The sequence below is a fragment of the Atta cephalotes genome (assembly GCF_000143395.1).
Source record: "Atta cephalotes unplaced genomic scaffold scaffold00029, whole genome shotgun sequence".
Taxonomy (NCBI): domain Eukaryota; kingdom Metazoa; phylum Arthropoda; class Insecta; order Hymenoptera; family Formicidae; genus Atta; species Atta cephalotes.
In genome coordinates, this window is record NW_012130093.1 from 2,622,297 (window position 1) to 2,649,333 (window position 27,037).

At 34.3% G+C, this 27,037-nt stretch overlaps 1 protein-coding gene across 1 annotated transcript in view; it reads right to left on the reverse strand.

The window, feature by feature from the left end:
* The window catches only part of LOC105620819 (prominin-like protein), a 271,180-nt gene that overhangs the window by 193,905 nt on the left and 50,238 nt on the right, over positions 1 to 27,037 (reverse strand). Inside the window, 1 exon segment of the mRNA XM_012202300.1 lies at positions 9,718 to 10,070. Coding sequence (XP_012057690.1) covers positions 9,718 to 10,070 — 353 coding nt within the window.

Below are 27,037 nucleotides of genomic sequence, written 5' to 3' on the forward strand. Positions count from 1 at the left end.
GCGCTAGATTTATAAATAACATTCCTTTCTCAGGTACAATAATTATGCTCGACGGAGCGCTTATCGAGTTCATTAAGTGACTAATCTTTGTATTACTAGCACTTTGAACTGGAACCGCGTTAACAACATTTTATGGAGGTTGAATTATCACAAAAATTGCCTTTCGCCTGCACACTCAGCTTGTAACTTCGCTGATTTTTCCAATTTTCGATTACTGCGCGATTGTCCTCACCGACTTAACCTGCCAGCAAAAACAAAAATAACTAAAAAGATTGATGAACGCTTACATGCGTTTTATTTTAAATCTGCGTATGAACGAGCATGTGAGCACCGCTCATAGGATTGGCTATCCGCGGATGACAGAAGAATCTTCCTACTGTCTCTTATTTTCCATAGTCCGGCATTTCTCCTTATCTCTCCTGCATTTCCGCCTCCACACTTCTTCTCGCATTAACTTGCGCACTTCCAACGCAGTTCTTGCAGTTTCTACCTGTAGAACGTCCATTTATCTTTCTTTTCAATGTTCTGGCTCTGCTCTCTGGAATAATTTTCTTGCTAGTATCAGGAACTTCGATTTGTTGAACATTGAGGAACACTCAATGTTTAATGAGCCACTGCCGCGCGCTCTTCTGTCAGCTGCGGCAGCGGGGGTCGAGGAATAGTTTGTGTCTCACTACTTATTTTATTTCATTTCAATTCATTTTATTGCCATTTCATCTTCTATCAATTTATAAATATCGCACAAATTTGCTTCATATCTTATCTCATCTCATCTTATTTCAATTTATTCTATTTTTATGTATCTTCCATAAATCTACTACATAACTCTATTTCAATTTTTAAATAAATTGTGTTATCTCTCATCTTTCTCTTCTTAGTTTCAATATCAGTCGGTCATACATTGCGAATACACTTCTCGTTCATAACTTTGTATTTCAATTCTTGTATTTTTGCAGTTCTAACAATATCAGTAATTTTTGTAATGTGTACCTTTGTAATATTTGTATTTGTAATTTGTAATATATCATTTTAATTTTAGTAATTTGTAATGCTGCCGCGACATTCTATTTTTTCGCTGTGAATACTCTGTCACAAATTCTTTATTATGATTATACTGCTAATATGTATTAAAAATTACATTTTCTTTTATGTTCTTAAAGAGCTTACCTTAGAACATCAATAAATGCTTTATCTATTTATCTATCTCTCCTTCCTCCTCCCCCTTTCTCTACTATCTCTCCTTCTTTCTCCTCTACTTTGCTTCCCCCTCCCCTTGCTTCATCTTCAGAAAGATTTCCTTCCATAACAATGACGCCGCTTTTTCGTTCTAACCTCCCTAATTCAACAATCGCTAATTCCAATCCCTCTTTCTCCTTCTCCCCTTTTGCCCCCCCCCCTCCCCATTCTCCTCTTCGCCCCCTCCCGCTCTCCTCTTCTTTCCCTCTCCTCCCTCCCGAGATGAATGCTTTGTTCAGTCTTCAAGATATTTTCAACTTCTTTATAAAAGGCAATCTCTTTTCTCTCTTTAATTTATGCATGAATACATATCAGCATTTTAGGCCCTTACTTAAGAATCTTTTTACGCAAATTAATAGCCTTAATCTTCTTTCCAATTCTCAACAATTAAGCACAACATAATAACAATATGCACAACTCCCATCCCTCAAATCCGCTGGGCAGTGCAATATATACATGTTTTTAATCCACACTTTCGTATCAGAAATAAGAGCGACAAGACTCTAGATATTGTCTCGTGAAATTGTCTCGGTTTACAGGGTAAAGCTAATTCAAAATATCTGTTCGCAATATGACGTCATGTGTGTTCAAGAAATTCTTCTTACCAAAAACAAGCTCTTTCATCAATCGTCACTGGAATCAATCCCTGCCATAAATTCTAAATAAAAACCAATAAATCCGATATACGAGATTTATCGAGAATGTATGAGAAATTATTAGCTATATTTTTGATTGTATCTGCATCGAAAAATTTCTATTATAAAATCTTATACGTTTCTATCAGCATCAACTGTAAATATATCTGCAAATGCTGACTGATAATTTTTCCAAATTTATCATAATCAATGTATGTGCTTTTCCATGCATTTGTGAATGCAAAATTTATGCGTATTATACATACACTTACACGCAATATTCAATATTTCATTGTATGGAATACACCTGCATTTTACGACAAAAAATTAATCAGGTTCTGTTTGCACATGCAGAATACTGCTATACATTCGTATTTGCAAATATAGGATATATCGGTCTGTGTTTGCGTTGCGTGGTCTAAGTACTGGAATCTATTCGTAATTTACGTTTGTGTTTTCATCCATATCTATAAGAATTTGCGTATTATATCGTAATTTATGCATTGGCAAACAGTCGATATATGAGCGTGAAACTGTCACAGCGCATTGTCGCGCACAAAATTTATCTATAATTGCACACTTTTAAATGTTCCGAATTGTGATTGTATTTGCGGATACATGACCTATCGATTTCTATTTGCGTTTGAGCAAATGTTATCAATGAGTATAATCTATCCGCAATTTACGATTATGTTTCTATCCGTACCTATAAAGCATTGGAAAGCAAAATTTAGAGAATTTTTTGAAATTGAAATGGAGATTAAAGTTACACTTTGGTAAAACGCAATCGCTTGGTGAAACGCAAACAGAATTATTATTCTCAATTTATGAATTGTAAGCAAAAATTTGGAAAAAGAATTACTTCTTTCAGTTCAGATATCGAAAGATTATCTCAATTGGCGTATTCTGAAGGTTCTGATTTAATACACAACAAAATCGTATGCGCACAGTTCTCCACTTTACGACGTTTCGACGTATTTGTAAAGAGGGCGCTTCAATTAGAGGGAATAACATCTCTGAAAGTTGCGATTGAGAGAACAAAAGCAATAAAATTAACACAAGAGAATAGTTTTCAATATAAGAAAGAGAATAATTTTTATTTTGAGAAAAAAAAGAAACGAATTTTGGCAACTCCGATGAGGAAGAGAATCAAGCCAATAAAGAAAAGAAGAGAAAATAGAAATAAATTTACAAAATTTGAAAAAGGAAAGAAGTAAAAGAAAGCAAGAAATGAAAAGGAGTAGCAAATAGAAGCATTTCCGGTCCGACGATTCGGTAAACAAAGAATAGTCGAGCTCTGCGGGGGAGGGGGGGGATGAGCTCGATTGAGATGAAAAGACTCTCGAAAAATATTTATTGCATTAATGAGTAAATATTCTTGTGATATTGATAATCGATGTAATTGTATCTTGTTTCCAATCGACGTTCTTTCATAAATAAACTTAAATATAATTCAATAAATTTCTGTTTTAAAGGGAAGTAAATAATAAGCATTGTATATTTAAAATTGACATGGACTCTGATATCTCTATTTTAAATGATAATTTGATGGGATTGGATGAATTTTAAATTAAAATAAATAATTGTAATTTAAAATATCTCACCGGGGAAAAAATTGTAATTAATTATAAAATGTATACAAAAGTTCAACTTGGGAATTATTTAGTTGATATTCCAATATTAGTTGCAAAAGTTTACGATGATTGCATTTTTGGTGTTGATTTTCTTGAAAAAATTAATTTGGGAAATATCTTCGAGTCTATTTTTTTCATAGTCGGAAAGAAATAGAGAAAAATAATATTCAATGTTGTCGAGTAGAAGAGTCTTTTAATTTCAATCGAATTTGAGATATGTCTCTTTAAGAAAGATTCTAAATATTTAAATCAATCACAGAAGAAGTTCTTTGCAAAACTTCTTATTAAATTTCGTGATATATTTGCTGAGGAAATTGTTGCTGGAAATTGTGAAGTTGGAGAACATGTAATTAATGTAAAAGATTCTCTCCCCATTAAACAGGTTCCTCGTCGAATTCCTATTAATTTAAGGAAGCCAATAAAATTATTGAGGACATAAGAAATCAAAGTGTAATTGAGAAATCCTTGGATGTTCCTAACTGTATTAGTAAGGAAAAAGAATGGGACAATAAGATTTTATATTGATTATCGTAAGCTAAATAATGTTACTACCAAAGATTCTTATCCCTTGCCCAGAATAAATGATATCTTCACTTCAATATCAATCACAGATAACTCTTGGTATTCTGCATTAGATTTAAAAAACGAATACTGACAAATTAAAATTCGGTCAGAGAATAAAGAAAAGATGACATTTTCTATTGGAAACGAGTTATGGCAATTTAGGATGATGCCCTTCGGTTTGTGTAATGCTCCAATGATATTTGAGCGAGTAATAGAGCAAATCTTACAAAAATTTCTCTTAAAAAGTTGTTTAATGTATTTAGATGACGTTATTATTTTTGGTAAGAGCTTTGAAAAAATGACCGAAAATTTAAGAAAAGTTTTGGGCCATATGCGAGAAATAAATTTAAAAATTAATTCTAAAACTTTGTACTTTCTTTTAGTTGAGAAATAAAATACTTACAGTCTCAATTTCAGTTGCAGATTTCCATGGACAACAATAAAATTATTGCTATTTAAAGAGTAGCCTATTCCACGAAATAAAAAATATCTGCGAAGCTTTTTGGGATTATGCGTATTATCGTAAATTTGTGAAAGGATTTTTTTATTAGCAAAGCCTTTCTATGCTCTTGCAGAAAATCAATCGAAATTTGTCTGGGATGAGCAATATGAAAGCAGTTTTAATAGCAGTTTGAAACTCTTATCTCCTCATCAATTCTCTCTTTTCCCAAAGAGGAGGGAGAGCTCATTCTCAACACAAATGCATTCGGCGCAGATGGAATCGGCGCATTCTTGTCGCAAAGACAAGATGGGAAAGAAAAAATTATTTCTTATTTTAGCCGTGTTTTAAATAAAGCCGAGAGGAATTATTGTGTCACGCAACGCGAACTTTTGTCACTAGTTGAATTGATTAAATTGTTCCATTATTTGTACGGTCAGAAATTTTTAATACAAACGAATCATATGTTGCAGCGGTTAATGTCTTTCAAGGATTTGGAAAGCCAATTGATATGCTGAATAGAGAAGCTCCAGCAATATGACTTCGAAATAATTTACCGTAAAGGTTTTCAGTATTGTGCAAGAGTAGAAGTAAAGGAAGCTTCAAAAGCGGAAAATGCTGTTGCATGGATAGTCTAGTCGGAGGTGAACTTGGAAACAATTGGAAGATCCTGACATTTCAATCATTCTTCAAGGTCAAAAAAGGTTGGGATCCGGCCATCTTGGCAAAAGATTGCATCGAAGGAAGTGCCCGCAAAAATATACTGGTCCCTGGGATTTCTTGAAGATCAAGGATGATGTACTCTAAACGTGGAAGGCTCCGAATCTAAAAAGCATCGTTGTCCAATTAGTCGTTCCTAAGAAGCGAGTTCAGGAAATATTAGAAAAAATTCGTGATTCTTCATCGCGACATTTCGGGGTTAATAAAACTCTGGAGAAGATTCGTAAAAGATTTTACTGAGCTTCTTATAAACAGGACGAGAAAGCTTGGTGTAGAACGTATAAAATCTGTTGCTCGAAAAGGTCTGATGGGAAAAGGAACATCTCCGCTTAAAATTTACAATGTTAGAGCTCCATTTGGGAAAGTTCAAATGGACGTGCTTGGTTCACTCCCGACAATCCTTTCAGGAAATAAATATTTATTAGTTATTGTAGATTGCTTCACTAAATAGAGGGTAGAGGTTCCTTCCCTTTAAAGAATATCAGAGCAAAGACTATTGCAGAGATCTTCTTGAATCAGATTATCTTAAGATATGGGATTCCATTAGAAGTTCACACAGATCAAAAGAGAAATTTCGAATCTAGGATTTTTCGGAAGCTATCGCAATTGCTCGGAATTAAGAAAACGAGAACGTCTGCTCTGTCTCCAGTCGAATCAAATGGAGCGTCAACATCAGATAATTTTAAGTTATTTGGCGAAATTCATTGATAAAAATCAAAAAGATTGGGATCGTTGGAATGTATCTGTTGATATATAGGTTTTCCAAACACGAGACCACTAGTGTAACGCCAGAAATTGTACTTCGTTCAAGATCTGGGCTTCCCGTTTCACTTACTTCGAGGGAATCCCCATAATAGAGAGTTCAACGAACGATTATTTAAGTAGAATAAAAAAAAGTTGGAAGTTCACGATCAAATCAGGAAACATATTGATATTAAGTCCTCTCAAATCAAGATCTAGTATGACCAAAAAGCTAGGCATTTCATTTTTGAAATAGATCAAAATTTAATTGTACAATCTTCAAAGGGTGAGAAGAAAAGCTTCTAAATTGCAGAGTAGCTGGGAAGGTCTTTATTTTGTATAAGGAAGCTTAGTGATATTATGTATTATATTCGCAAGAACAAACATAAAAATAAAATTATACATATAGACAGGTTGGCACTGTATCTTGAGAGACACGTAGAATAGGTTAAATGAATAAAATGTCAATTCAATAAAGCAGAGCCTCTTAATGTTACTTAGCTTTATTAATAAGGTTGATTTATTTTGCAATGCAAGTTTCGCGATGTTAATCTACCTTACTTGATATTTTAAATAAATTAACTAAATGATTTTCTGGAAATATTTTCAAATTTAGCAATAGCGTTACAAATCTTATTAACTGTGCCAATGTCTGTGACAACTACAGATCTTTTTAAAAATTAAAAATAAAGAATTATTTGAGAAATACAATGACGTAGATGCGGTCATGTAATTTAGCTATGATATCAAAAAAAAAATTGAAAAAAAATTGGCGAATAGTTTGGAATTGTATGATTACATAATCTTGATTACAAGTCTTGATATAACAATTGAAGACATAATCAGAATATATTCAAAAATTAAAGCTAAAAAATATAATATAATATGTTACATTAAGTATCAAATATATTATTACAAAAGAAAATATGAAATTTATATTCGTATTTCTGTGTTATGCAAATTCCTTTAGTTGTTAATTCATTGCCATTGGCGGGTGCTTCAGAGACTTAGCAATCCTTATGAGGATGTAATCCTTATAGAGGTGTAAAAGCAAATTCCAGCATAGGGCGTTAAAGACGTTCGCCTCTATGCTACATTTATAGAAGATAAGATTTTTCGCTATAAAGAATTAAAGCAAACATCCTTTTATTTACCTGAGGAAGAATACACGTCCACACAATACTCTGGTTTAGATTATATTGTACATGTTATATGATAAATAATACATATTTAAAAAAAAATTCTTTTTAAAACCTTTTCCCTTTTCTTTCCACCTTTCCTTTTTCGTACTTTGTATTGAGTAAGTCAGTTATATCAATATTTTACTCAATACTTTGTATTGAGTAAAAAAATGCACTTGATTATTCATAATATAATATTTAAAAATATTATAATTAGTTGATAAATTAAAATTATTGCTAAGGCATAAAAATTTTTCATTAAAAAAATCATAAAATAAATATCATATCTATAAAATCGCGTGCGAGAAGAGAATGTGGGAGAGAATACAATAGAAAGAAGAAACGGCGTGCGAATAAGATGATAAGTATAGGGTCGCAACGAGTGGGAGAAAGAACTGCATGAATGCAGTACAATGGATGGGAGAGAGAGTGGATGAATTAGAAAGAAAATGGCAACGGATGGGAAAGAGAAAGAACAAAACCTTTCCTCTCTCCCATGGATCCTGGTGATGCGCTTCTCCTCTTTTGCCTCTCGAACCCAGCGTTAGCGATGCACTACCTCCTTCCTGATCTCTCTCTTACACGCACACACGCACACCGCATATACATATACGCACTAACACATAATCTAGAATCCTCCTTGCTTTCCTACTGTATTTATAAATATTCATTAAAATTTTTATACAAGGTGTTTTCTGTAACTTGATCATTTAAAATATTTCTATTATTTTTGATGATACGAGAAAATACTACAAGAGATCTTATTCGATTCAAAGAGACACATATTATGATGAGCAAAAAAATTTTATTATGATGAAAAAAATTTTCTCAAAGTCATGTTTTTTGAGACTTCAAGATCACCTGCTCTTTTTTAAGTGGAATTGTATGATTTTCTACACAATATTCCTCTAATTAATCTGAATATAAAAGTATTAAGATAATGATACAAAAAACCAATAATTTATGAGATCTTTTTACCTTATTTTGATATATTGACATAAAATGTTAAATAACTCGTCTGTTCACAAAAGTATTAAAGTACAATTATAAAAAAATTAATAATTTATGAGTCCTTTAATATTTTATGTCAATATATCAGAATAAAATATAAATAAAAAAATCTCGTAAACTATTGATTTTTTGATATCATTACCTTAATATTATGCTTTTATAAGCAGAATAAATAGAAGAATCATATAATAAAAAAAATCATATAATTCCATTTAAAAAAGTGGAGGTGATCTTGAAGTCTAAAAAAAATGACTGAGAAAAATTTCTGTCCATCATAATATTGGGTCGTCCGGAAAGTTTGTACCGATGTTGAAGGAAAATTGAAACGCAGAAAATTTTAATTTAATAAATGTATACTAAAATTTAAATTTTAATCGGCACGAACTTTTCGGACAATATATGCCCAATATATGCCTTTTCGAATCGAAAATCCCTTGTGATATTTTCTCATATCATTAAAAACAACGGTATTTTAAGTGAACAAGTTACAGGAAATATAAAAAATTGATCTATTATAGTATAATTTTCGTATTTAACGTATAAAATTTCGTATTTAACGTATGAAGCAAACTTTATGATAGAGTTAAGAATTTTTTTCATGCTTTTTCTAGAAAAGTAATAGATAAATATCTATAAAAGTTCACAATCTATGTAGCAAGATGCCGTTTATTTAACGTATTAATTAATTATTCTTATGACGAATATGACGTCCAAACATAGTAAAAAGATCATGGATTTGTCATAGATACATAATGTCAGAAGTCGATGTCAAAAATATATTATTTTTTTCGTGTTATTAACGATGACAAAATGTTCGTCCATTTGACATCATTAATTAATTATTCTTATACGAATTTATACGGTTCGGAGACGAAATAAAAATTACAAAAATGAACAAATTTGCTAGGTATTGAAATTATAAATATTCTAGTTCAATTATTTTTATAATTTCCATCTCATTTTAAGAACCATAATAAGCTTCTTGACGACTAAACATCATAAAAATGGATTCTTATATTTCTTATCATTCACACAATGTCATAAACTAACATAAAAATACATCATTATTTTCATGTTATTATGGAATAAATGTATGACATTATTAATTGATCACTAATAATGTTACTAATACGACAATTGATCATTTATTTGATCATTAAGTATGACATTGTAAAGACGTTATAAATAAATCATTAATTGGTCAAAAAGATGATGATAAAAGATTATTATATAGATCTATTACATAGATCACATAATGTCTTAAATAGATCATATAACATCAATAATTTAAAGTAACCAACTATCGACATCAAAATAATGACAACTTGCTATCTAGGAATATAGAGATCGAAAGAATAATTAGATCAAACATATTTTAGATCTTCTAAATTTAAATAAATTTGCTTCGGACACGTGAAAAGAGTAATTTAATTTTTTGCAGTTTACTATGTACAATTTTTTTTCTCTTTTTTTGCAAGGAAGAAAAAATATTACATTAAGTGATTTTTTTTTTAGTTCCGATGAACTTAGAGAATTTAGAAAAACAGGTTGCGTACCAATGTCCAATTGACTGGCATTTATCCTTAATTCTTGCGTTATTTTATTCATCAATCTCAGATCTTCTCTGATCGACTCTAAGCCAGCAACGATGTCATTCAGATTTGTCAGGGAGACGGCGTGAGAATATTCCGCTAGTTGTTCGGTAACGATTTTTCCACTGGCCTGCAGGATATTGTTGAGCGTAACTTCAAGTTCCTCGGGATTGGTCTTGAGCAAATTGTCAATCTCTAACTTCGTGGTAGTCAAGTAGAGCTTGACGTCTTTCAGACTTGTCTTGGCTTTACACGGAAGCTCTTTGGTTCCCTCCTGCATGTACTCGTTTGTCACAAAGGCACACACCACGCCGAATCTGCAGTTAATTGTCCGTGTTAATTGTCTACGTTTTATTAGAGTGACGAGACAGGAAAATAGAATTTTATTATTTTTATATGAAGCTAAACAAACAACAAAGCTCGTTAAACATACATGTTTAACATCTCGAATATTAATATCACATATTTAACAACAGAGGGAATTAAATTACACGTGGGACAATTAAATTTCGAAAAGAGGAGTAAGTTAGTTATTATTATATTATATTATAATGAAATCATGCAACATAATACATTGATATATTCATTGGTAATCAGCAGAAAAAGCAGCTTTGCAACTTTATTGTAAAATACTTGAACATGATTGATTTATACATTTAAATCAGTGAACTAACAGCAAGACCAATCATATTAAAAAATTTTATATAATATTTGCAAAATTGTTTTTTCTGCTTAAAGCAGACATTAGTATTTCTAAATGGAAAGAAGGAAGTGAATTCCAGGAATTTTCTAATTTCAAAAAATCGTAATGATATGCACCAATTATAAACATCATAGCAGGAATTTTTATTGCCGTATATTTCAGTTATCATTTTTGTTTCATTTATAACATCACTATATATTTAATGAAGTAATTAAGCAAAACTCGATAAATAAAATTAATCCTTTTATGTCCAATTTGCGAAGAGAAATATTGGATTAGGGAAAAAGTCCCTTTTTACAAATTGGTAAAAGAACTTTTTTAGTAACCCATATAATCTATTTTTTTTAAATTGACAATTACATCTTGAGCAATATTTCAGTTTTAAGAATCCGTATTTTTAATGGAGTTACGAGCAATAAAGTCAGCATGTTTCTTTTGAGTAACTCAGGAACAAAAAGAAACATTTTTCATGGAACATTTTTAAAAAACGATTTTGTAGAGAAAATTTCAAACTTTCACGGTAGATAGTTGAAAATTTGCTTAAATTTTTTTGGGCACGCTACAGATCTATAAAGAAAATTTTTATATGTAAAAATTATGAAACTCACATAAATAAAAATATAGCAAAAATATAGCTTTTTTTCTAATTCAATATATTTAGTTTAATTATTTTTAAAGGTCTTTTTTGGGGTAACTTAGACTCTCAAGAAAGAATCTGGCCACTCTCAATTGCATTCTGATAGGACAATCTTGAATTAGACAAATATGGTGGAACTTTTTACAGAAAATCCTTTATCACTTGTGAATTATTACAATCGGACACACAATTATTTTTTTTGTTACTAATAAATTCTTTTACAAGTTTTGCCTGATGATGAGATTTTTTACTATGGATAATAGCACGTAATTACGGGTAATAATCTTAGATCAGATTATGATTCTATATATCCTGCAATACAGAGCCAAATGTTGCCGCCATTCATATACTATATTCTCTGTAATATGAAGCGAAGTATTTCCGCCATATTTGTCCCATGGCCAGACTTTTACTTGAAGATCTCTAGGATAGCTAAATATGGCAGTAAATTAAAAATTAAATGGTAAATTCAAATCATAAAATGATTAATTACACAATCCAACAAAAAAATTGCGGTGATTAGGGCTATTTCTTAATAAGGATTGTCTAAGAAAAAAACCTTCCCACATAAAAACTCATATATCCTCCAAACCACTTTAAAAAAAAATTTTTTTAATTTAGTAGGCTTTGCAATGAATGTAAGAAACGATTGAAACAGTTTCGTAATCGCTTTGTTCTCAGTTGCAAAATGGCAAGTGAAATAGAAACACGCAAATCCATAATCAAAATTTTTCAAGAACACCCGGAATGGAGTTTCATCAAAATCGCGCGGAAGGCGGGAGGAAGAAAACGGTGTCAATAGTCATTAGGTGTTTCAAGGAAGACTTAATTATCAACCGTAAAGAAGGATCTGGAAGGAAAACGGGTTTTCAGAGTTCAAAAACAGCGAAGAAAGAAGGCATCCGAGGAAGTGACTGAGACCATCATAAAAATGGAGGGGATTCCAGAAAAAATTAAAAATTTTTGTCAAAAGTAATTATTAAGAATTTTTTTAAATATAGTTTTAATTGTAATTAAAAGACATTTTTAAAATGGGTTTGCTTTTGAAAATCGGTTTGAAAAGTGGTGGAGGATATGTGAGTTTTTATGTGGGAAGGTTTTTTTCTTGGACAGTTCTTAGATGTAAGGTCGCTAAATCTAAATCCGCCGAAAGCGAAAGATGCTCATCACATCAGAGATGAAATAAATTGAGTAATATGAGCCAAAAACAACATTTTTTGCCGTATTTATCATTTTTTGTGGCCAAACGAAAATATTCTTCAATTTCGTAAATGCCACTCTAAAGAGCGAATTTTCACCTTTAAAACAAATTTTATTATTTTTCTTCATCAAGTTATGAACGTTTTCTGAATTAATGTAAAATAATGGATCAACTTGGCGGATTAAATAGCATTTGATTAAACATTGTAACATTACCGCAATTTCATTCGTAGTTACAATATGGTATATTGCATTGTAATATTACAGCAATATCGTTCAATTGTTATATTGCAGTTTATCACATTGCATTATTACTACAATAGTGTTGGAATATTATAATGCATTTTATCGTAGTGCCATCCTTCTAAGATATAAATACTATGTTTTGATTATTTACTAAATATTAAATATTAAAAAATTAGGAATATGGATTAAACATAACTCGCAATGGATACAAATAAGCTGTATTGTATCTTATATCTTGTTGTATTTGTACCTATAGTAATTATATTTAATATTCATTTACAATTTTTTTCTTCAATATTGAATATTTTTTTCTTGATTTATTTATTATGCGCGTGACAAATAATACATCATTGAAATATATATATATTTACAAGTCAGTATTCCAATATTCGCCGTTCAAAATACGATAGTAACGAAGATTTAGAAAAATTAAAATGTTAGTTTAAACAATACAATCTCTTTGAGATATAAAGGATTTAAATATGACTATTCCAACTATACGAAATATTGCAATATTTTAATATTTTAATAGTGCGCAATATTACAAAAATTGCAGCAGTATTGCTTGTATATATAATATTACAATAAAATTTTTATATTTTATAGAATATATTGCAGTATTGAAGAATATTTTATAGAAAATATTGCAATTTATTGTTGCAGTATTACGATTCAGTAGAGTATATTTAGAGAAATATTGCATACATGTTGCTATAAAATTATGCAATATTTCAATAATTATTCCATTTTTACTAATTGTTAATATATTATTGTGCTTAGCATTATCCAAATAATAAATATAATAAATAATAAATATAATAAAGTTATGATCAAAAAATATTTCGGGGGCTTAGAAAGCACATCCAAAATGATTTAAGAATCTCCAGGAGATTCATCTACTCGATTTATAAGAGGGAGTACTCATTTACTTCTTATAAGAACTTCTGGATATTTTCTCCTTACGGAATGTATATCTCTTTCGTAGCGGGGCTGCATATTTACTTATTGGATTGTAATATAATAATATAATGCAATATTTTCTACAAAATTAAAATTACAATATTTTTTGCAATATTAAAATACATCATATGGTTCAATAATAAAAATTAAAAATAAAAGTTTAGAAAGGTTATAAACCAAAAAACAATAATGTAAACGCGTCAATAAAGGAAACAAATATAATTATCATGATAAAGCAAATAACAAATAACAGACGTCGTTTCGAGCTCGATTGGGTCATCCTCAATGTTGAATTTTTTAAACACGACTATCATATTCTCCTCAAATTGTTGAGGAGAATAGAATTGTGTTTGATAAATTTCAGAAACCTATATGTTCAGAGATTTCTCAATTTTTATTCCCATCACTCTTTATCATAAAAGGGGCGTTATTATAGATGCAATAGATAAAATCTTATTATTGTCTCACCCAAAATTTCATGAGCATAATCTTATAGATGTTGTTCACACTTTTTTAGAGAATCTTATTCTCTCCATTTCATATTCGCCATAATTCACAACAGACTCCTTTTTTACTTTCATAAATACAAAAACTCTCATATTTCTTATTTTTCTAAAAATAAGATATCGGCAGACAAATATTTCTTCATACTTTATGTTTCTGAAAGTTTTAGGCCTATCGCTTTTAAAATGAATTTGAAGTTAACTTATTCAATTCCTAACACATTAAATAAGAACATAAAGACCAATTAGATGTTTTATCACATCAAGAAGTGGTTTACAAAATATTTTGTGAGGATTGCGAGGCTAGTTATGTGGGTCAAACAAAGAGAAAATTAAGAATTAAATTACAAGAACATGACAAATACGGGTTCTCCAATTGTTATTACGAACCATCGTATTGATTGTAATCACCAATTTTGGAACAATGTAAAAATCCTTGATAAGAAACTTTCTTATAAAAAAAGATTAGTATCTGAAATGGTTCATATTAAAAAGCAAAGCTAGGTCTAAATAAGCAAAGTGAATCTGAATCGTTACACGAATCCTATCTTCCTATTATACAATCTTTTTCCCTCTCTTAGTCATTTCTCCTTTGTCTTTTTGTTTCCCTTTCTTAAGGATATTCTCAATCCCTCACTTTTTCCTTCATTCTGTGTATCGCAGCCAGACGACAAAGACATTTCTTCACAATATTGCTTCCAAATTTTATATTCTTTTGCCAAGTTCGAACTAAATATTCTTGATAGAAGTAATTTTGTATTAATACAGATATGGAAGTTTTTTTATCAATGGACACTATAACATTATAATTATAAGATAACTTTAATTATAAGTTCTAATTTATATATATTAATCTACAGACAGACTTTCATTGTTTCATATTCAATATCATTGAATTTATTGCGTTTTCATTGTATTTATTCGTTTGCTTTAGATATTATGTTATTGTAATGTTTTGTTCTCACTATTTTTATAGATTTTAACATGAATTTTAATTTGCGATGCTTGTGAATTTTTTGCATACCGATATGGACTTTTATGATCTTGACTTCTAACTTATACGCTTTATTGTTCCAGACATAATATCAAATTCACGACAAGATGCGATTTTATAGATGGCTATTTGTTTTTTTGTATTATTTTATTAGTTGATCCGTAATTTTAGTACATTAATTTAGTTTATCTGTTATATTTAAATTTATATAACATTGAGGATGACCTGATCGAGCTCTTCTGTTATTCGTTATTTGCTTTAGATTATAATAATTATATTTGTTTCTTTTATTTATGCATTTACGTTGTTATTTTTGGTTCATAATCTTTTTAAACTTTTATTTTTAATTTTGCAATATTGTAGTATGTATTTCCAATAAAATGTTATAGTTGCATTAATAATGCAGCAATATCGCTACAATTGATAACATTGTGCATTATTGAAATATTGCTGCACTATTTCGTACTGAAGAGATACGTGCGCGAATCAATCACGAGAGGGACACGCTACTCGTAAGAAGAAAATGTCCAGCAGTCTTATAAGAAGAAATACATAAATCGAGTTGGCATATTTCCCGAAGATTTCAAACCTTTTTTGAAAATGCTTTCTAGGCCTCCGAATTTTTTTTATCATGACTTTATTATATGTACTTTAGAGTGTAATATTAAACAATAATACTTTAGCAATTAATAAAACTGGATTAATTATTGTAATATATCATAATGCAGCAATATTGCAGAAATATTCCTGCGATGTATTTTTTACGGACATTTATTATTGTTACGATATTTATATATTATTGATATATTACTATGTAATATAGTATTACTGCAATATTATCGCAGAAATATTTCCACCCCACCTCCTATCTAGGAGCGTATGACTTTCTACGAGAAGCGGGAGTTTCACTCTACCTCCCTTTACTAAGGAGCATCCGATTTTCCACGCAAAGCGAGTTTCACTCCACCTCCCCTTTACCAAGGGGTGCGTGACTTTCCACATGAACTTCCATGAGATCCTCCTCCTTGTCTCAAGCAAAGAAGGACATATAAAATGGATTAAGAAACAAAAAAGTCTCACATCGTTTTGAGATATTTTCTGTAGTTTTCGAATTAAAAAAGGAAATGTTTAAGCCAATGTGTGGTGAAACTGCGCCGTGCAAATTAGAACGGCCCAGCGCGCTGCCGAGAGTGAGACGCGATGGGCTGTGTTATAAATTCGCGGTTTCACTACACATTGGCATAGATGTTTCCTTTTTTAATTAAAAAATTAGCGAATATCTCAAAATGATATGAGAAATGATATGATATATTTTGTTTCCCTTGACCCATTCTACGTCCCCAATGCGGCTTCTATCTTATATCAAAGATATCCTGTAAGAAGACAAGGAGAGCTTTCTAACAAGCGACACTGTGCATCCGGCAATCATCCTATCCCTTTAACAATGGCGAATAATAAGGATACAATGATTCATCGTAGAGTATCTATAATAAGAGTCACTAACAGTCACTAGAGTAACGATCGGTGATTGGTCCAAATTGAGGCAAAAGTGGAAGTTGCATACCCGTAAGTACTATCAGTAAGTGCACATGCAGTGTATACTATTTACACTGTTTCGAGCAAGTTTTCTGTCAGAGGTTTTTCACAGAGGTGAATTGTTCGTTTATTGATTTGTTCGTTTGTTCATTTTATTCGGCGAATCATTCAAATTAAGGAGAGATGAGTAGCAAATGGATTGCAGTGAAATTACATATTCTTTTAATGAAATAAAAATGTGAATTTCTTGTGTAGTCATTATAACTTAACCTATTTTTTTTTTTACACATTAGAGCTACAATGCCTAGCTGTAGCAAATTATTGCATAAAGTCTGCCAAAAAGGAGAGATGTTTTAAGATGTTTCGTTTTCCTCGAGACTCTAAAAGATGAAAAATTTATGCTGAAAACATAGAACAAGACTGGACTCTGTCTAATAATTCAATGTTACGTGAGCTTAGCAAGAATTTACTTCTGTGATTTTTTAAATATAAATAAATTATTAAACGATGTATATTGTATATTATTCTAGGTGCATTTTATGCAGAAAATATGGACTGAATCGAAGACTCAAAACGGCAAGTGTATGCTGAAAAAAGATAATATTCCAACTGTGTTTAGTGAATTCGTGCTTCAGAATATACCGGAAGGTGTATATAAGATATATTGATTTATTACTTTGTATTATTATGCAATTCTATAGTCACTAATAATACTTTGGATGTAAATTAATTAATTATCTTTGTTATGCCTTGCCGATATCCGTGATCTGTGCAACGTTGAACGCGTTATCGAGACAACAAATCAGTCAATTGTATAACAAGGCAGACGGATTTGAATGTGAGCTGTCGACGGAAGTTCTCTCGCGATCTGTTCCATCCTACATCTTCGCGGTGTCCTCTGTGTTCTCTGTTCTGCATCAATAAATTCTTAACTGTGTTATTATTTCGGCGATTCGGGAATGCGTGTGCGCGTCTACTAGAGCGATCTCATGAATCGAACGCGCGGGCGTTCGAACAGTTGAGAACTCGTCCACTTGGACATTCAATGCGTGCTGTGCGGGAATCAACTGCTCGGAAAAGGAGAATTATTGTTACAGAGCAATCTCCTGCTGTGTCAATCATGAGAATGTCACAGAAAGTGTTACCTACGAAAATCGCTCTTCGGGCGTTTTATGGGAGGAGCAATGGACGCGCGGGCCGAATACGCAGAATCTTCACGACAACACAACGCTGAGATGCGACAGATGCGTGAAGAACATCAGCGGACGCTGACAGATTGTATGGAGTCACTGTGACAATGTGACGCTGAGATCTAGCGGCTACGGGAAGAATTTCGCAGCGGAAACACTCAGATAAGTCCTTCTGACGGAAATCTGTAGACAGAATCTTTCCGTAAACTCGCGCGATCGCGATATTACACGATTTTCATCAGGTGGCGGGAAATGACACGAACGCGCAAGAACGCGTTGAATCGTGTGTTTCACTTCACAATATTACGCAATTTTCTGCAGGCGACGGAAATGATATGAATACGCGTGGAATCTCGTGTTTCGCTTCGTGAGGAAATAAACGTTAAGTTAAAGCCGGACACGTTTTTGACGGAAGTGCTCCTCTGAGGGAATTCCTTGCTTGAATTTGATTTGATCACTCGTACGAACCGCTGGGAGAGTGGAGACGAAAGCCGTTTAGCATCATGCTTGAGGAGAAAAGCGCGCGTGTTGGAAAGTGTACAAAACCTAGAGAATTTAGATTTTTCAGAGTTAAAATTGAAATTAGAATTATGTTTCGGTGAAGCGCAATCGCTACAGAATTATTACTTTCAATTCACAAATCGTAAACAGAAATTTGGAAAGAGTATTGCTTCTTTTGGCTCGGACATCGAAAGACTATCTCAATTAGCATATCTTTTGAATTTTCTGATTTAATACGCGACAAAGTCGCGTGCGCGCAGTTCGTCTCCGCTTTATCCGATGGATTTGTTAAGAGAGCGCTTCTGTCAGAGGGGGCAACATCTCTGAGAATTGCGATTGAAAGAAAAACAATCAAATTAATATATAATAAGAAAATAGTTGTCAATATAAAAAAGAGAATAATTTTAATTTTAGGAAAAAGAAAGAAAAGAGTTTTAGTAACCAATAAAGGGGAAGAAAATCAACTTAATAAAGAAAAGAAAGGAAAATTTAATAAAAATAAATTTACAAAATTTGAAAAAGAAAAGAATTATAAGAGAAGAAATGGAAGTGGAAAGGAGTACTGGTAAAGAGGGGCCTTTCCGATCGAAATGTCCGGACCGTTTGATAAATAAGAGATAGTCGAGCTCTGCGGAGTGAACTCGAAATGGAAAAAACCCCGAAAAATATTTATTATGTTAACGAACAATGTTTTTGTGATATTGATAATCAATATAATCTTATCACTTAGTATTCTTTCAGGATAAACTTAGAGGAAAACTTAGAGGATAGACTTAAATATATCTATCTTTTTCAGGATAGACTTAAATATAATTCAATGAATTTCTTTTGAAGGGGAGTTACAGGAATGCTGTTTGGACTTAGTTTGGTATTGCAACTTTTGTGGATTCGTCGTGAGAAAGAGTAATGGTGTGAAGAATAGTATACTACTGGCGTGCTGCAATATCAACAGCGGTGAAGAGCCCAGCTGAAGAAGCAGTGTCTGGAGGAATCCATCGAATGGAGCAACATCAGTGAGGAATTCATTTAACGAAAGATCTTTTTTTTAAAAAGATTGCCTCGCCCACGATTTTTGAGCCGTTTTTCCGCGGGACAGATGTCGAGGCGAGGATTGGGAGCAGAAGCACTAAGACGAAGCCAGACTCTTCTCCCCTTTTTCTGAAAAAAGAAGAAACAAGAACGCCTCAAGAGAAGAGGCAAGAAGATTAAGATTCTCTTCATGAAGATGAGGAGAGAGAACCCGAGCGGATTCCGTCCTTTGGAGGATTAACTACTCTCCGAGAAGGAACTGAAGAGGTGTCCTGTTCAGAAGGGAAGGCCTTCGTTTTAAGGATTGGACCCCAAGTGGACCAGGGCTCCAGAAAACTGTGGTAACAACGCAATAGGAAGTAAGAAGTTGGTCGGGAGTCCGGAATTCCTTAGAAGTTTGACGTTCTTCAACAAATTGTGATTGTCAAGACGACAATTTACAAGAGGGAGGACAGAGTTATGCCCATGCCTTGCCGACATCCGTGATCTATGCAGCCGAACGCATTACCGAGACAACAAATCAGTCAACTGTTTAACAAGGCAGGATTTGGATGTGAGTTGTCGACGCGAACAGAAGTTCTCTCGCAATCTGCTCCATCCTATCTTCGCGGTTTTCTTTGTGTTCTCTGCTCTGCAATAAATGTTCTTGTTCTCGTTCTTAACTGTCATGTTATTAATTTGGGCAATTCGGGAGTGCGTGTATGTGTCTGCTAGAGATCTGCGATCTCGTGAATCGGACGCGCGGGAATAACAAAATATATATATATACTATATATATATATATATACTATAATAATGTATTTATATAATAAAATTATATTTAATAAAAATTAAATATATACTCTCAAAAAGATAATTAATACTCCTAAAATCCTATTTTTAAACTCATTCATTTACTATTTATATTTTTAAACAAATTTAAATTTTATTCTACATTTATATTTATCTTTGTTGTTATTCTTCTTTCATTTATTCATTATAAAATCAATGGCTCTCTCCCTCTTCGTTCAGCAGAACATTTATTTTGCAATTGTTGGAAATTTTCTTCACGCTGATTGAATTATATTTTTAGATCTAGAGGAATGGTCTCATCTCAGCAGACATTCATAAAATAATTGCGTTCTATTAAATGCACCTATTGTTGTTATGTACAACGAATGACTTTGATTCTTTCCCTCGAAAACTTTTAGAAATTTAGAAGTGATCACCTTTCTACATTAATGCTCACAATCCGTGCGCGATTAACGACACGACTAACGTGCTGTCGTCCGTATACAACTAAATTTGACAGAAAGACAAAATATCTTGGATTTTCGATAGTTTTAAATAACTTTAGTATTTTTATTCCACACCTCCGTGAATAGGTATACTAAGCGGGTACTAATTCATGGGGGTAGAGGAGAGCGCGCGGCGCGGGGAGTACTCGTAGGCGCGGGAGGGAAGGCGCGGAGAAGGAGGAGGGAAGGCCCCGGTCGGTTACATCGCTGTTTATGTAAACATAGGACCCCGGTCGATGAATTATATAAACATGATGATGTTTCACTATGCCTTTCATGTTTTTCACCGCCACCCTCTCAAACATTCTACGTGACATTTTTTTTCGTCACCCGTCGCCGCCGCCACGGACACCGCGGCCACTCCAAAATGTGTTTTGGGCCGCTGCTGCTGCAGACCCAGCGTCCCAAAATGCGCCGCCGCATTATAACGCGAACAAGATGTTTCGTCTAGGTAACACATCATTGATGTGTTCTCACAGTTCTTTTTTTCAAGGTCAGAAGTCGTCGATAACAATATTTTTTTTCTAAGAAGAGATCGGTGACACGTCGTCATTACTGCGACTCAATAGAGATGACAGATAATGAGACAAAGAAGTCACAAATGGAATATATAATGGATCATAAGCGCCCCGCACCTCAGTTAGTGCCTTTAAAGATTACCGAATCGCAATAAGTATAATGCGAAAAGTATGGTTGACCATCATGCAAAAGTTGAGGGCATGGATGGTGTGAATGCAGACAAGTCATTTGAAGCAATGGAAATAGAATTTGGGAACATAATGGACGATGTAGAAGTCGAGAATATCAGAAACGTTGAGAACATAGCTAAGGTAGCCGAGTATATTAGAAACGTGGATCCGGAACAGTTCGCGAATATCAGAGACGAAGTATTCGAAATGCTTGAAATGGAAGTAGACTTTGAGAATATAATGGACCAAAAATCATGAATGAAGAAATGCTATCCGACGATAGTGCTATCCGACGATAGTGGATGTGCTAGTGATATGAGCGAGTATGAAATTGATCGCGTAGAAAAATTTGTGCAGCCTTCGGAAATCCGTACGTTGAACGCTTGTACTAAGCACTGTGTGATCTACAATTATTATACAACGGGTGGTGCTTTAATTGTATGCACAGCATGCATGATTCGTATAGATGACATTAACGATGTAGGAATGTATCATGTCAGGGAGCATGAGATTGGTTCTTTCGGTAGGCTAGACGGCAAGTCAAGCACGAATTGCAGAGAACCTTTGTACAGTATATTCTCGTGCAACTCTGCACACGTTAAAAAAAAAAACTATTGTGAACAGTACTGAAAAATATGTGGGAAGACAATAATGTAGATGATGTGTTGTATGTTCTTGGTAATCCGCAAAAAAGAGACACAGATGTGCGAATATCAATTCTTATGCGATCGAGAATTAGGTATACGTGATGAGAAACATGGAATAGTTATTAAAGAGCCCGTTTCTGATTTTACTCGCGCGACAGAAAGTGTACTCATTACGAGACAAATGTTACGAGGACGATGAGTATGAAAAGAGACATTGGTGGAATAGAAATGTCAGTGTAATAAAGGACGATTATTATTGGGCGAAGAAAATCGCAGATAAGAGCCAAGGTTGATGCATGTGCATTAAGATTCCCGCGGGTAGTGAAAAGTGTGTTGAACTGTTGATTATTGACAATATATGGATGGAATTTCATGATCGCGATCTTGCATTAAAACTGTTTTTCAATAGATGCGACGAACAATGCTTTGAGAGCGAACATTGCACTTTCGCAAACAAACATAATGAAAAGGTGTTAGAACGTTATGGTATTCTAGATATGTCATGATGTTGCAACGTGTATAAACGAATCATGTGCAAGTGCTCCGTGGAAGAGTGCGACATGATCTAAAAAAGACATGGAAAATGATCTAGAAAAGACATGGAAAATCATGAGCGAGTGGAACGCGAACTGTTGGAGCAATGCGGCCAGGTCGCTACTCTGGTGGAGTGTTTCGCGTGGCTGCGACGAGTGCATCGAGCAGCTCGAAGAACTTTGTCGTGCCAAGCGTCCGCACCTCGCTGTTGGACACAGACAATCCGCGGTAGCGAGGATCGCGCGACTCGCGGGTGCAAAGTCGCAATTGGAGCGACGTTTCGTGCATATTGGTGGCGAGTACGCGAGTGGCGAGTATGTGAATAGCAACGAACGATCTCTTGTCTGGCGAGAAATCGACGCCGCGTTCGAGAATCGTATATTGACTTGTGCGGTGATAAACTCTAATCACATCGAGCCGCAGCGGTTTTTAAAAGACGCTAGCAGTGTAGTTCTAGAGCAAGTGCGAGACGTTGTAGAAAGATACGGTAGTGTAAAAGTAAACACCGCATTCAACGGTTAGTTCGCGACGAAGGATAAACGTGCTAATAAGAGCATAGTTACAAAGAACTGCGAGGTATACTGATACACCGATTTGCGCGCGTGGTATGAGCAGCACGTCATCCAGCCTATCCTAGCATCGCTCGAAGAGTTCCAGGAACGCGACAGCGGGTGGGCATTGTTACGTATATTGAATTTGACTATCAATGTGAACAAACTTAATCTCCTGCGCGCGGGATGTCACATCGAAGTGCTTCGAGAAATAGCGAAACGAGCAGTAATCAGTGTTCGTACGATGGACAATGCATGTTTCGCGTGGTCGATGGTCGCCGCTCTATACCCAGCTGAAAAGTATACGGAGCGAGAATCGTCCTATCCGCATTACATGACAGTGTTGAATTTCACGGATATCGAATTTCCAATAATATCCAAAGACATTTCTAAATTGGAACGGTTGAACATGTATCGATCAATGTATACGGCATCGAGAATAAACAAGTCCTTCCTTTGCGGCTCATCGATGACAAGAAGAAGAAGCACGTCAATCTCCTGTATCTACAAGATTCACACAACGACAACCTTGGCCACTTTGCGTATATCAAGAATCTGTCGCGTCTCGTGAGTTCGCAAATTACTAGGAAAAAGAACAAGAAGTTTTCCTGCGACCGGTAAGTATAAGAAAAGCCAATAAAAAACAGTAAAAAAAGAAATAATGAAAAATAATTTCTCTATTATTTACAGATGCCTCCATTACTTCGGTTCATGCGAAAAATTGCAATTGCACGAAGTGGACTGCAAGAAGATCAACGAGTGCATCATTCGACTGCCGAGCGAGGACGACAAGTGGCTTGAATTTGGAAATCACTGCAATAAGGAGCGCGTTCCATTCATCGTCTACACCGACCTGGAATGCGTTCTACGTAAGACAGAATCCGACAAGGAAGATGCGTCATCGTACGCGTATTAGCGCTTAGCATAGGCTATTACGTACGATGTGCGTACGACGACACATTATCGTCATATTACTTCCGTCGCGATGAAGGCTGTATAACGGTTCGCGCAACAACTCAACGATTTGGCATATCGCGTGAAAAATATCGTACCCACCAACGTGCCCGTGGAAACGTTGTCTAAACAGCAATGGGAGGCGTACTGTAGCGCGATGCGTTGTCACATCTGCGAGAAACCGTTTGCGCCGGACGATACGCGAGTTCGCGATCATTGTCATCTCACCAGTAGATAGCGCGGTCTAGCACATTCAAATTGTAACTTAAATTATAAAAATTCGTTCTATATTCCGATCGTATTTCACAATTTATCGGGTTATGATGCCCATTTTATAATTAAGGAAATTGCTACTGCGTACGATGGACATGTAGATGTACTATCGATAACGAAGGAAAAATATATTTCATTCACTAAACATGTCGATAGCACCAAAGATATAAATGTAAAGAATTTTCAGAAAAAAAATGGTGTAAAATTAAGATTCATTGATTCTTTCAAATTTCTAAATACAAGCCTCGATAAATTGGTGTCGTATCTCGACAAAGATAAATTAAAAATTGTACATTCCGAATTTTGCAAGCTCAGCGCGGAGGATTTTGATCTTCTCACACGAAAAGGTGTCTTTCCGTACGAGTACATTGACTGCGTCGAAAAATTGCAAGACACGCGCTTACCATCGCGCGAATTATTTTCCAGTTCGTTGACAGGCAATACCGTATCCGAGAGCGATTACGCTCAAGCTGTGAACATATGGCAGCGATTCTCCATTCGAACGCTCGGCGAGTACAGTGATTTGTACTTGAAAACTAATGTCTTGTTATTAGCCGACATTTTCGAAAATTTCCGCAATAGTTGCATCACGAGTTACTGTCTCAATCCCGCGCATTATTATACATTGCCAGGTTTCACGTGGGACGCCATGCTGAAATATACACATGTAAGATTCGAATTGCTCACCGACATTGATATGATCATGTTCATCGAGCGCGGTATACGCGATAGTCTCAATCAATGATCCAGCAGATACGCACAAGCTAATAACAAGTACATGCATTCGTTCGATCTATCGTCGAAACCGTCGTCGTACTTAATGTACTACAATGTGAATAATTTGTACGCATGGGCGATATGTCAACCTTTGCCATACGCCGAATTTCAATGGTTCGAAGACGCTGCGAACTTTGACGTGTGTGCGATCGCTCCGGATTCATCCACCGGTTATATTTTCGAGGTCGAGTATTCACAGCATCTACACGACCGACACACTGATCTACTTTTCTGCCCAACGCGCGATAAACCGCCCGGCAAGCGCGAAGATAAACTTCTAGCGACGTTGTACGATAAACAGCGTTACGTCATCCACTATCGCAACCTGCAGCAATGTACTCGTCACGGTCTTCGCGTAACAAAGATCCACCGGGTGCTACAATTCGCTCAATCTCCATGGCTCCGCGATTACAATGAACTCAATATACAATTTAGATCGCGCGCAAAAAACGATTTCGAAAAAAATTTGTGTAAACTAATGAACAACGCGGTATTCGGTATTCGATAAGATCATGGAGAATGTGCGCATTCATGTTGATGTAAAATTAATAACAAAATGGGACGGACGGTACGGCGCGGAGGCAATGATTGCGAAACCGAATTTTCACAGCCGCAGTGTCTTTGCGGAAAATTTGATCGTCGTCGAAATACGCAAACTCGAGGTAAAGTTCGACAAACCGATTTACGTGGATATGTGCATACTCGACATATCGAAAGTCTGCTTGTACGAATTTCACCACGAGTACCACATGTCACCGATGTATCGCGACAAATGCAAGATCATGTACACCGACACGGACAGTCTCATTTACCATATAGAATGCGACGATGTTTACAAGAATATGAAACACGATATCGCTAGATTTGACACGAGCGATTATCCGGCAGACAACGTGTACGGTATGCCTCTCATGAACAAAAAAGTACTCAGCCTGATGAAGAACGAAAATAATGGTGCGATAATAGCCGAATTCGATGGATTGAAAGCGAAGATGTACGCGGTGAGAGTGGACAGCAAGAAGGACACTAAAAAGGTGAAAGGTGTAAAGAATAACGTCGTAGCGCGAACGATAACGTTCGATGATTACACGCGATGTTTGAACGAAGAGATCGAAATGACTCGCCGTCAATCGTGTATACGATCTAAATTATACACGAGGTATACACGTTATTCGAATCGAAAATCGCTCTGAGTCCATATGATGACAAACGATACGTCGTACCGAACTCGACGGAGACATTTCCGTGGGGGCATTGGCAAATACCTTTGTAATATATGTTACTATTATGTATTATTTATTGTAATTTACACTTTTTTTTTACATTTATACAAATATTATTAACATGCTTTTATGTAGTAACATTTATTATTAGTATTACGATTGTTATACTTTCATATAATCGTATGTTTTTAACATTTATATACTACTAGTATTTCAATTTTACATTTTATGTATCGTACATTTATATCTGTATATTCCAGAATGAAGATGGAAAGGATAATAAAAAAAAAATAATTTATATATTTATATTGATATGTTTTTTATATGTAGAAATAAAAATACACGAATCAAAATTTTATCAAATGACATTGTTTTTGTGTATCCATGAATTGTGCGATCTATCGAATCCTAACTACTTGACGTACACCTTATTTCCTTTCCGGCGCAGTATTTTCTCCATGAGATACACGTCCGGATGAGTAGCGCGATGCACTCATGCTCGTAAAACACTTCAGCGACGGATTTTCCGCGATAATTCTCGTGTAGATTGGTTACAGGATTAGTACGCTATATCTTAACGATTGTAAACACCTCGGTGGTCCAATTTGGTGTGTAACTCTTCTCAAAATTCGTCTTGTACTTGTGCTCATGCGTACCGAATCACCCATTTTAAATTTTGACGGACCAGCAGTCTTTATCGCGCTGTACACCGTATCCAAGAGTCTTTCGGCGATCGCGGGAGTTACGCATGCCGATAGTCCGATGTTTGCGCGCGTTGTAATCTGATACGAGATGCGGCAGCTCGTCGATCCACTTGTAATTGCCGTTAAGTGTAAATATCTCCCACATGTCGTTTTTGA